At 37.0% G+C, this 12,637-nt stretch overlaps 2 protein-coding genes across 2 annotated transcripts in view; one reads left to right on the plus strand and one right to left on the minus strand.

The window, feature by feature from the left end:
• Positions 1–3,595, plus strand: part of B3GAT2 (beta-1,3-glucuronyltransferase 2) — a 20,710-nt gene extending 17,115 nt beyond the window's left edge. The window contains exons 2-3 of the mRNA XM_006016635.3: positions 2,828–2,976; positions 3,062–3,595. Coding sequence (XP_006016697.1) covers positions 2,828–2,976; positions 3,062–3,148 — 236 coding nt within the window. The 3' untranslated portion in view covers positions 3,149–3,595. The remainder of the gene's footprint in view (positions 1–2,827; positions 2,977–3,061) is intronic.
• Positions 3,596–3,689: 94 nt separating this feature from the next.
• The window catches only part of SMAP1 (small ArfGAP 1), a 177,408-nt gene continuing 168,460 nt past the window's right edge, over positions 3,690–12,637 (minus strand). Inside the window, exons 9-11 of the mRNA XM_006016647.1 lie at positions 7,556–7,724; positions 6,476–6,804; positions 3,690–4,680 (exon numbers count right to left, since the gene is read on the minus strand). Coding sequence (XP_006016709.1) covers positions 4,546–4,680; positions 6,476–6,804; positions 7,556–7,724 — 633 coding nt within the window. The 3' untranslated portion in view covers positions 3,690–4,545. The remainder of the gene's footprint in view (positions 4,681–6,475; positions 6,805–7,555; positions 7,725–12,637) is intronic.

Here is a 12,637-nt window from a genome sequence, read left to right on the forward strand (position 1 = left end):
ATTCAGTATTTAGAAGAGTCTCTGCTTGAGATGGTAGATTTGCTTTTCTTGCCATTAAGAGCTTTACCAGAACACTGCCACTGCCAAGGAGATGCTAAAACACGGGTTTCTCATCACCGAAGCAGATGAACGGGGAGAATGAGTTCATTGGCTCAGATTAAGTGCATGCAAGTTAGATTGATTAGACGGGCTGACATTTACTTAGCAGCGAAGGGAAGTGAGTGAAATCACAGAGGCAAAAAGAACCTTGAAGAAGAGCTCAAATGCTGTTTTCCAGACACTTCAGAAGAGTGCTTTTCCTAACCACTCTAGCCTCCTGAGGACAGCCAGATGGTGGCAGGGGGGAAGCTTATGCCCAGGTTGCCTCTTTCTTTTTCCTTCTGTCCCCCGATTCTCCCACCTGGCAGGAAGTTGCAGTGGACTGCTTTATTCCCCTGTTGAGCACACAGGAAGCTGTAGCTGAAATTACCTGTCCCTACCTTGCCAACCCTCTGGGCTTGGGAACTGAGAGGAATGGGCTGGGACAGGCCAGCCGAAGGGTAGCCAAGGTAAGTCAGCTGGTGAGGAACTGCCTTTTCCTCCTCTCCCTCTGTTTAAGAAGAACAGGAAGGGACCTTGATAGTGGTGGTCTAAACCAGTGATTCTCAACCTGTGGGTCACAACATTGCAAGAAAATGAGGGTTGTGAACAAATTTTTAAAATGGACTCTTTGAAAGAAGAAAAAAAAAAAAAGGAAATGGGGGCTTTTTCCTTTCAAGCTGGCACTCTGCCAGCCTGCAAGGAGCTGCTTGAGGTCCCCCCATGTCCATTCCCCACCATCCCACACTGGGGGGGCTGGGGACAGTGAGTTGGGAATGGCCATCAGTGTTTACAAATGAGTAAAAAAAGGTTGAGAACCACTGGTCTAAACTAGTCTAAGACTGAGGGAAGGACCGTAGTCTGTCTTTTATGAAAGAGGATGCAAGTGATGAGGTTCACACTTAGAGATGCATTGACTTCAGCAAACTTTGACACGAGGACAGTGGTTTAGGGGAAATAAGTCTTGGGAGCAAACAAAATGCTGTTGAATAAAGATGTTGAAATAAAGCTGGTTTTGATGGCACCTAAAGATTGCTACTTCAGTTACCAGAATTCTTCTTCAAGTGTGTCAATATTAGTGAGAATAAGAACTATTTATGCTCTTCAGCTTTGTGACTAGGAGTAAGGAAGTCTGTCTCGCACTGATCAAGCAGTCCCTGCCAGTGAACTAACAATATAAAATCAGATGATCAAAAAGTTTAATGATTCAGACACCGATTAAATTAGGACCCTGTAAAAAGATGAGAGAAAAGCCTTTGTCCCTAAATAACCTAGGGAATGAATATAAAGTATGAAGATGCAGGAGCACTGGGGGAAGAACATGCATATGGAAAGGACCTGAAGTATGTTACTATTTTTGAAGACAAATGTAGGCCACATATCTCCATACAAGCCACAGAAAAGTAGAGTAGTTTGACTGGCTCTCTTGTTTTTAGATCTTCCTTACTGATGCTTTGCAGTGTTTTGCTAAAGGAGCAAATTGCTATTTTCAGGTCTAATTCAAGCACATGTAAGTTAGAAATAACATCAAAATACTCTGCTTTCCATGTAACATGAACAGTTTCCTTTGTTGTTGTTGTTATCTGTATCTAAAGAGGCTGTTGCATTAAAAGGACAAGATATTCGAGCTCATTCAGAATTGACAGTTTCAAGAAAATAGCCTGACAGTGTTAATCTAGTAGAAAATGAGGCTTGCATACACCAGTAAAGCAAAATACCATTTCTTTGTGGAAAGAGGAATAAAAATACTGATGTTTTCAGCATTACTTAGCTCTTGCCAGGTGTCAAAGTGTGGCAGTCAGTCACTCCTTTTACAAACGGGTGGCACTAGGCATCACTGAGAATTGCCTATGAGAAAGCATTTATTGAGGCAGGTCAGGTAACAGGAATCGGTCAGTACCTGCAGTTCCTCTCTAGAGGTGTGCTAGCCTCATTTTAAATAGTACTTTGGAAAAACTAAGCAGTTCATATTCCAAGTGTATATGGTACTAGCTAGACCTCAGAGCAGTGGTCCTCAACCTTTTTTTGAGTGGGGGCACCTGGACAGACTCAAAGCGCACTTTGAAAATGCCAGTTTTTTGTTTAACTACAGGAAAATAACAGAACAACTCTTCCATTGTAAAGAACTCAAAAAGACCACAGCAGGGCAGGGTGTTTTTAATGCTATGGATTCCTATCATGTTTGCACATCTAATCATATTTCCATACCTAACACTGCAAATATTGTGGGTCACCCCACAGCACCCCCTGACAGGATTTTCACCATCTTAGATATTACATTTATCAGTTTGCTATTATTTTATATATGTCATAATATTGGACATAGAAAACCAAGCTTGCTTTGCTAAAAAAATTATTTCAATACATTAAACCATTAAAAATTACATAATTTATAATAGAAAAAGTGTCTGCCATCCAGCTTGAGATTCTAATTACTGTATTAGCTAAGTCTGAAAAGAAACTTTTTTGTAGTCTAATATTGCTGTTCTCTCACCTGTACCATTAACCTGGAAGTATTTATAGCATATGTAAATGCAAACACTTCATATTAGCTAAAAATAACTATTGGTGTGTATAAAGAATGAGAGAAAATTTGCTGTATTTTTTTTAAATCTTCTCTATTTAATATTAAATGTTACATTGTATATTAACATTTAATAATTTAAAACAATTTAAGTTAAGAGAACTTTTTATATGTTTATTATTTTAAAATAATTAACAGTTTATTTTAAAAACTTGTTTTACAAAGGATTTGCTGTGAGTCTTCAAGTGATTCTCTCACACCCTAAAGCTGTATTCAAACGCCGTGGGTCTCAACCAGGTATGCAAGAATCAGATTTTCTCAAACAGATAACAACAGTGGAGGAGCTGGAACCAAAAGCAAACAACTGCACAAAGGTACTATTCCACTATTACTGCTGAGCTTCTACTACTGTCTCTGTAGATTGCCTAATACTGTACTAATGAAACTGCTGTTTTGTAGGTTCTTGTATGGCACACTCGAACAGAAAAGGTAAATCTAGCTAACGAGCCAAAATATCATCTGGACACGGTTAATATTGAGGTATGATCTGGAGATGTAACTATATGAACATACCTCAGAAAATGGATGTGACCGAAGATGTCCGAGTTCAGCCAATTACATTCAAGCACTGTACAATCTACTGTGCAACATCTTTTACCAGTCATCTGATGGACTTCTGTGCAGGCAAAACAGTTGTCAGATAACCCAATACATACATCAGACGGTACAAGCCATATGTGCTTTGTTCTAGCTTGTTTTGCATGCATTCCTCAACTTTCTCCCAGTTCATTAAATTGATATCCACATTTTTGTTTTGAGATATTTTTAACCCCCTCCATGGAAACTAACCCCAAAAACAGAAGGCTGAAACATGGCTGCTGAGGAACATTTTTATATATTTTCTTGAATTTATCCCACTTAAACGATGGCAATTATAACTTGCTTTGGACTACAAAATGTTGATCACTAAAACAGTGCTGTAATGCACCTTCCAATTTGATTTTTTTTTTTGTATAAAGCAGCTTTTTTGAGGGAAAAATAGTCAAGTAGATCATACAATAGAGAAATGAACACACGCACAATGATCTGTGGATTTATCTTTTTAATATAGGGAAATAACATTTTATCAATACGAGGCACCATAAAATGTAAACACAATTACTGCCATAAACCTGGATATATCTGCAAGGACAAATGTTTCCATACGTGTTAAGTTACCCTGTATGCATACTGTGCAATAAATTCTTTATATATTAGCACTGTGTATACACGTAAGGAGCCAAATTGCATATTTTGTCACAGGAAACTCAAATGGATCAAATACTCATTTTTAAAAAATAATAAACTAAAAATTTGTAGAACTACAGCAACATCCAGGTTTATCTTTCTTCACTAACCATGTTCCCTGTTAAGCACGCCATAATAACATCACAGTGAAATGAATTATGAAACAAAATTTGTTTGGTACACTAGAAAACATTGTTCAGTGATACATTTACATTCTATTTATATGATTAAACATTTGTTCATACAGTACCTTCTACAGGATTACTGGGTAATTTTGGAGGGGCAGGGTTTATATTTGTAAAGATATTACTAACATGATAGCTACGTCCCTTATATGAAACATCTGACCTAGGATTTTGAGAAAAAAATTGAATATGCAATTGGCTAAGCAGCTTCTTAGAGATATGGTTTATGAAATCATATGTACTGTAACATGAAAAAGCTGCCAATGATATATAAATGTATTCTCAATCTGCTTTTCACTACATCAAATTTAAATCAATAGAGACCACAACACGGTCAGTTAGGTAACTTCTTAATCTGAACAACTGGGGGGAAAAGAAAAAGAATATGTACATGGAGAGAACAGGGAAACCAAATGCATTTAAGCAAGGAATGTCAGGTGGCTCTTCTAGATGAACCTTCTATTGCAACTTTCATTTCCACAGTTGTGTGCTGAGTGTCTGACCCGAGGAGCTTCCATTCCATCCTGCCACTGTATTTGGGGGCTGACCAAAGCCCATCATAGTGCTGGAGCTACTGAGATTCATGCCAGCCATTTGTTGATTCATCTGTAAAATGCATACAGACTGTAGTTAGTTCTGGTGTTGGAGCACAGTTTTCAATAGCTGGAGGTAGTAATGCATTCTGACTAACAAACCCAACTAAGAAAATTAATTTTAGGGGGGGGGGGGGGGGGGGGGGGGGGGGGGGGGAAGAATAGGAGATCAGTGTTACTTCTGTACTGTTTTCTAAAATGTAAATTGAGAACACTTCTCTTAAAATATGTATTTTTCCAAAGTATAAGCTTTTCTAGGAGCAGGATATTTTTTTAAAAAAATGAAAAGATGCACAGATTTTGTGGTACACACCAATCTGCACAAACATTTATATAAATTGAATTAATAGAAAACTGAAAAAATCTCAGGACCTGTATGTTTTATATAAAATAAAAGCTCTCTCCCAAGTTAGACAGAAGTTGTTGGATAGCTTTGTTTTGTGATAGCTAAGAAGAAAAAAAAAGTGTCAAATGTTCTATGTCTGTATATCATACAGTATGCTAAAGCACATTTATAACTGTTGATAGTGTACACAGATTAGCAATCAAGAGTTAGATGTCTTAGTATGTGAAAGCTGAAATACTCAAGACCTTGCTCAAGAGTACTAGAAATCCAGTATTAAAGAAACTGATGCATAACATTTGGATTGAGATGAGTTAAGACATGCAGTCTTGAGCATTACTGTTGGTTAATAAATACAAAAGCTGATCAAGAAATGTTAACATTTCTTTCAAATTAGAATGGAATGCTTTACAATAAAAGTCAACTAATTAGAGGAGGCACCCAGTTATTGCCCCTCATTTAAACCTAGTGTAAATATATTTGGTTTAGGTAGGAGGTACAATGTAACTTATCCTCCAAGAGTATAAGTTAATTTAGAGTAATTTTCAGGACTCAATACAAGAAAAAAAATAGCCTTCTCCTACCAAAATATTTTGGTGTTAAAATAACAAAAGTAATTGTGGCATGTATTCAAAGTAAATCTGCATTAATGCAAAGTGTTCTAGAACAAAATGCCACTTGGAGAAATGACGATTTTGAATAACAAATGGGAGTTGGACAAGCCATGACAGCAGATGAGCCTAACAGAGTTGAAGTACAAAGGATTTGGCTGAAAATCATTTGTGGCATTTCATTTAACAATTATTGTTAATACTTCACCTTGGCTCTTAAAGCTGTAGAATTTTACTCTAGTAAATGTCCTATATAGCTTCTAGTTTATATATGCAAAATTAGAGCTGTATTTAATTCAAACACTGATATTAGAAAATATTGTATGGGTTTAAATACCAAATTATCTTGATTTCATAGAACAGGTCATTCATTTCATTTGAACTAAAGGTTAAAAGACATGCTACTTCAGATATCTTATTAATGCTACAGCACTCTTCATACATGGTTAATTTTTTTTTTTTTTTTTTTTTTTTTAAACACAACACTACAGATTATGTAGTTAGAATACACCATTCATCTGTAGCAGACTCAGGGCAAAAGCTCACTTTAAATCATCTCCTAGAAAGGACAGAGCAAACAGTCACTTTCAGCAAGGCCAAACTGTGCCCTTTGTTGTAACAGGGTATCTATATTGCAGTCACTGCAGCACTATGGAGCTTAAATGCTGGCTGTAAAACTCACTTGAGAACCAGCAAAAATACAATGAATGCACACTGAATTCTGCACTGCCATGGGGAGCTACAGCTGCAGCTTTCCTAGTGTACCTTAAACACACAATATATCGAAAACAAATTACTTCATTTTTGGAACAGTGTTTTTTTGCCCTAGTTAAAAGGAAAAAATGTATCCTTACCTGAGAGAGATTCCATTGAGCTTGCTGAGTTTGTGGCATGCCATATTTATTTTGTTGAGTAACCATTTGCCCCACCATTCCACCTGGGGGTGCAGCAACGTTCTGAGGAAGTCCCATCACCCCAGTTTGTGCAGTGCCAGTGAAACCATTTGGAACTCCCATTCCCACCATCATGCTTGTGTTCTGTCCAATGACAGGCACCGGTTGTCCCATCATATTTCCCATCATTCCAGAAGCTGCAGGCACAGGTACACCCATGGCTGAAAAACCTTGAAAATGAGATGATGGTTGTGTGGTAAATGGCATAGACGATGATCCTATGAACATACCTGCATTTGGGTAGAGCAGAAAATGAAAAGAAGTATTAAGAAATAATAAGAATGCTCGCTGATTCTTTTCCCTAACATTTGAAGAATTAAGTGCCAGTTTTAGAGGATAAAATCTATGGAACTGAATTTGTCCACACTTGTTCAGTTTAATACAAAACCGGTACCTAGAAAGACTGCACTCATGTTTAGGTAGAATGGTTCAGTTGCAGAACTGGACCTATGAACAACACAGCTGAACTGCCAACGGGAACAAATTCTCAGAGCGAAGCAGCCTTGGGCCAGAATTGTTCCAATTTGTATCAGTGCCATTTCAGTCATAGCACTAGAAATCACTGGATACCTACCAGTTTAACTAAAATCAAAATGTGATTCCTGAAAATGATTTGGGCAATCTGCTGTTCACATGCTAAGGACTCTTGTCTCACACCTGCAGCAATGAATGTTCACTCAACAAAAATTTAATCAAATCCTAAAATGAGGACTTTCAGTAAATCGTGTATGTGATAGTTTATAATCTGTGAACAGCTGTAACTTCAAATAAATAAAAATCAGTCTGAATCCTTTTGGTCTCAGTGCTTCATTTATTTTTGCTCTTCAGTTGTGAAAGTGGTAAAAACAAAAATCTAGTTTGTTTGAATATGCATAATTTAGGATAAATGTGCTTCATTCTGTGTTGACAGGAGATTATGATGACTATAATCTAAACAGTACTCAAGAATATGATCAATTTAGAAACAAATCTGAAAATTACCTGGAGCATTTTGTTGTTGCATGGTCCCTGTGCCATACAGTGATAAAATTGAGTCTTTAGAGAGTTGTTTCTTTGCTGACTCTTCTGATTTTGTTGTTTGCTCAGTGAATAGATCAAGATCCGCAGACGCTGAAGATAAAGTAGCAGCTGCTGGTTTAGTGGAAGCAGTCTGAAAAAATTTGTTCAAAACAGATTACTGTATGAAATTATTCATGCAAATTGTGTTAGATTAAGTGCTGCGTATTCTCACTCTTAAACTAGATACAAATCAGTTTAATTAGGAACTTCATTGTAAATGAAATCAGTATTTTAAAGTTTGTCATATATTACCACAAACAAGCCGAACATACAGCATCTAGAAAGAGGTAGATCAAGGTTAAAAAAAAAAAAAAAAAAAGGAAGAGCAAAAATGCCTTTGGGTGGATTTTAATGCTTACATACATATATTACATAATTCCTGCTCTTCATAAATAATTTCTCATCTGCGGGTAGCATAAATCATGAGATGAAGTTAAATTATGAAAAATGATCAAAAAAACCAAAGAGATTACAATTTCACATTTCTCATTAATCCTCTCAGAGACAGAATACATTATGCAGAAACTAAATAAAAAGCTTTTCAGTGTTGTAAGACCTTGTCTAAGGTTATTTTCTATCAATAATGTACAGTAATATTTTAATAGATCTGTATGTATATATCATTTTGGAATTGTTGCACAATAGTTTTACAAACAGGAAATGGACTTGTGAACATTTGAAGTTCCCCATCAAGCTGAAACAGTGAATTCCAAGTTGCAAACTTCAAATGTACCTTCACCTTTTCAGTTTTTTATTACATCTCTTTAAATTAATATAAATGATTTTATGTAGATCGTTTTCCTATTCTATTTATTTTGTTATTGATATTCATACAGTTCAGTTATGCACAGTTCTTTGCCTCAAGCACCTGACTGAGCAATATATATTATTGTCTTTATGCAATGAATACCTCCTTATCAAAATTAAACTGTTTATTTTGCAGTGGAAACTTACTGATTGCAACTGTGCACATGAAAAAAAGATGCCAGACAAAAATGTGCTTCTTGTTGGATTTGGCCTTTATTTAAAAGTACCAATTAAAATCAACAGGAGTTGGATCAACCCCAAACAATCAAGGATATCCTACCTAGTAAAGGAGCATGCACAGTGAAGCCACTAAAAGGGAAGTTAAGAATTCTGCACTTGTCCAGCAATAAGGAATTTGGCTCTGCAAATTCCCCTGCTATTTTTTAACCTACTCAGAGGTCAAAGGGCACAGATTAATGCTCTGCCCATTCCAAGGCCTCCAGTTAGTGCTTGTGCCTCACCCTTGTTTAGAAACCCCACTACTTGGGCTGCCAGGTTGCCAGCCAGGCCCTACAGACTAGTACCAATTCTAGATTCTTGTAACTGTTGCAGTATAAACAAACCTTCAATGCAAATTTTAAAACAACAAAATAGCAACATGATACCATCCAAAGCTGTCAGGGGAAAAGGTCTTCATAATTCCCAATGTGGCCAACAGAAAGATTGTGGCACTGAACTATCTCAGCCAATATCAACCACAGGGGAAACAGGACAGATGACAGAAGACTCAGTGTGACTGCTGGCTTGGGAGAGGTTCCAGGATACTTTGCTAGGGAGATGAGTAGGTGGCGGCCCAGTGCCAATCAAGGAGAGAAACAAGGACTAGAGATTCACTAGATTCTGAAACACATTATAAGGCAGTCAAAGGGTAGGGTAGGAATAGGAGACCATGCTTGAGAAAACAGAAAGGAGGAGACAATACAGCTGCATAGTTCCCTATTGCCAAGTCAAACCTGTCCTCGCTGGTTAGGCGGGCATGTAGTTACAGTGGCAGCTTCTCTTCAAACAGGTTAACACAGTGTTTGTTCTCGTTTATTACAGATGCACACATTTCTTAATGCAGATCAGAATAAAAAATGGTATGTGGCAGATGAGATCCTGCTATTCTCACATTTCTTTTGGAACACACCACATACAAAATGTTAAATATTTACATTTAGGTAGAACACCTTTATTTACTCTTAAATAACATTTCTCTTAGCATGCAGGTTGTATGTCTTATTGTTACATGCCATCATGATCTATTTACCTAGTGGATTAGCACAAGCAGGCAAGGTCCCTGAAATAGTAACAGGTATAAAGCTCAGTATATTAAAGCACATCTAATAACTGCTAGAAGAGCTCTCCTTCCATTACTGATGTTGCTGGATAAAATTACTTTTGAATTTCTGAGTTGCTGCCAGACAAGGATTCTTCCTCCTCACCTAGGAAGGACCACATGCTCTGCTGTCCCTTGATGTGCCACTCCCCCAAGAGTACAGTAACAAAACAAAACTGAAGGTAATCAGAAACAAAGAATGCACACAAGAGTAGAGTTTGAATAATTTATGTTATATTCATGCTGTTTTGGGGATTATTTGATGGGTCATTTGTTTATTTGGTGATTTTTTTTAACTGTTTCAAGGAGGCCCATGACAACGGATACACTTATTGCAGATTGTGTTTTAAAAAGTTCGCTAGTTATTGCAGTTTCTACCTCAGTCTCCCGTCTTCAGGCTCTGCTGTAAGAAGGGCTGGAACCAGACCACAGCACTGAACGTTTAAATTCTTTCAACTTTATGCAGTTTCAGCTTTGGATACAAATCTGTAACCTCCCCAGACTTAAATACATTTTAGAAAAAAGTATTCTATGAATACAGAAAACTTAAACTTATGCCAGTACTAAAATATAACAGTAAAATGTATTCATCTTTTTAATCCTTTACAACTCCAAAAGTTTTGTATCATCTCATTGCAAGAGTTTGACAATGCCCACAATGGCCAAATAGCATGAAGGGCTGCCATCACTTGATGCTTTTTGCATTAACCACATCAAATACTTACAGTGACAGAGGCCAACTAGCAAGTACAAAAAGAACGAACCTTTAAGTTAAAACGCTTGAAATTTTTTTATAATATTAGAAACAAAAATGAGAAATATATACTCTATTAAATTATTTAAGACCTCTTTAACCAACTTCAGTATATATACACAAAGAGTATATACCCTTAAGAAATTCTGCACACAATATTCTTAAGGCAAATGTGATATACAAAACCTTTGAGTACCTTAATCTGCAGGTGCCTCAGTGATTGCACTAAAGAGAAGTATCACGATATATTAATATTACATTATATTAGCCAATAATCACACTTTACTATACTGGAATCAAAATTATTTTTTAAATGCTGCCTATAGTTTATACAAATGGAGATGAAGTATCTTTAGAGCAGAAGAAAAAAGTGACAGAACCCTGAGGCACCAGGACCCACGGAGAAGTAATTCCAAATCCGACTGTAGGCAAGGTACTTATAATACTGTTTATTTGGCTGACAAAAGGAAGTTTGTATTACTGTATCTGAGACTGGAAACAAATTCTGTTCTCATTCTGACCTGAATTCTTAACATGTTATGCTGTCAAGGAGGCTGGATAATGGAAGGATTATGAAATGTTCAGATTAACAAGAAGTTTATATTAGTCCAAATGTGATACAAATCACAATAGATATAACAAAGAGAAGCTTACTTGCTTTCCCTCTGAACTTAATCCAAAGAAGTTCAATATTTAACATTTGTGATATTATTCTGAAGTTGAATGGAGGTAAAAACATACTTTAAAGACAAAATACTGAAAGCACATATTGCAAAAAAAAATTATATTGTATGATTGGTGCAATTTACCACGCATTTTCTTTAAGTCTTTTTACTGCTCAACTGAATCACTCTTTTAGAAACTGACCACAATACTCCTAAGCAATTTAGAAGCAGGATTAGAGAGCGAGAAGAACCAGGAGGAGACAGCATCATGGAAGCCATGAGAGGACAAACTTTCATGGAGGAGGACACAGTCATTGATATTAGAGGCAGGTGATGGATGGATCAGGATGAGAAAGGAACACTGCTTCTAAGTTGTGGCTAGAAAGACACTATTAGACTTAGGCAAGTGTTTCAGTTCAGTAGAGTCCAGCCACAGAAGTGGGACTAGAGATGGTCTCAGATGGAAATGGAGCAAGCAAATCTAGTTGAATAGGCACGAGGGATTGTGGGCGATACGACAGTGAATACAGCTTCTGAATTCTGCTTGATATTATGAAAGTCTCTATGAAAACATTGTGGGATTCCTCTGCTTCACCACTGGGCTGGATTACCATGTCTGCTAAACCAGAGGCGAGCTGCTATTGCTCAGCCATCATCTATTCAAGGCCAAGTACCTTAGAACAACAGGTTTGGGTGGTGGGCCTGGAGGAAGCTATTTTTTCCTGTTACCGAAAGGGAGAGGGGAAGTGTGTATTTAAATTGTGAGCTCCTTGAGGCAGGGACCATGTACACCTATTCCTGGTTGGCCCTATGCACTACCTGAAACATGAGGATCAGAGGATGTTACACTAATTCCTCATGTCTTATCTCAACTGTGCTGGGGAAGGTAAAGTCAAAGATCTACTCAGTCTCCATGTGCATATATGCAAGGAAGATTACTGACTTTATGACAGTATACTCCTCCTCAACCTTCCCCCTACTGCCTGTGATGTAGGTAACCTGAGTGAAGAAATGAGTAAGAAGCCACATATGGTTCATGTTACCTTGTGTAGGCAAGAAAAGTAGCTCAAAATCATGGAATTTTTTTTTTTTTTTTAAAACAGTATCCCTTTTGATACCAGGAAGCTTGGTGGATCCAAACACTTTTGTTTGTTTTCATATGCATGGATAATTCTAATTCAAAATCCGTCTTCTCAAGGTATTCCTAAATTACATTTTATATATTACATGCCAGTTTCTTTCTTTTGAGAAAAGTATCTGTTAGGCCAACTAGTATCTTGCACTTTATAATTTAATCCTAAATTATTAGATTTCCCACTGTGAGAGGGAGTGGGAGGGATGGGGAAATATATTCATAACTACCGTGTCTTAGACTGAAGGCTCTTTCAATGGACATAGATAGTAACAAAGGATTTTAATACCCGCAATTTTGACTGCTACTAAATTTTTGCTCTCTTTCC

This window comes from Alligator sinensis, unplaced genomic scaffold (genome assembly GCF_000455745.1).
Source record: "Alligator sinensis unplaced genomic scaffold, ASM45574v1 scaffold499_1, whole genome shotgun sequence".
NCBI lineage: Eukaryota > Metazoa > Chordata > Crocodylia > Alligatoridae > Alligator > Alligator sinensis.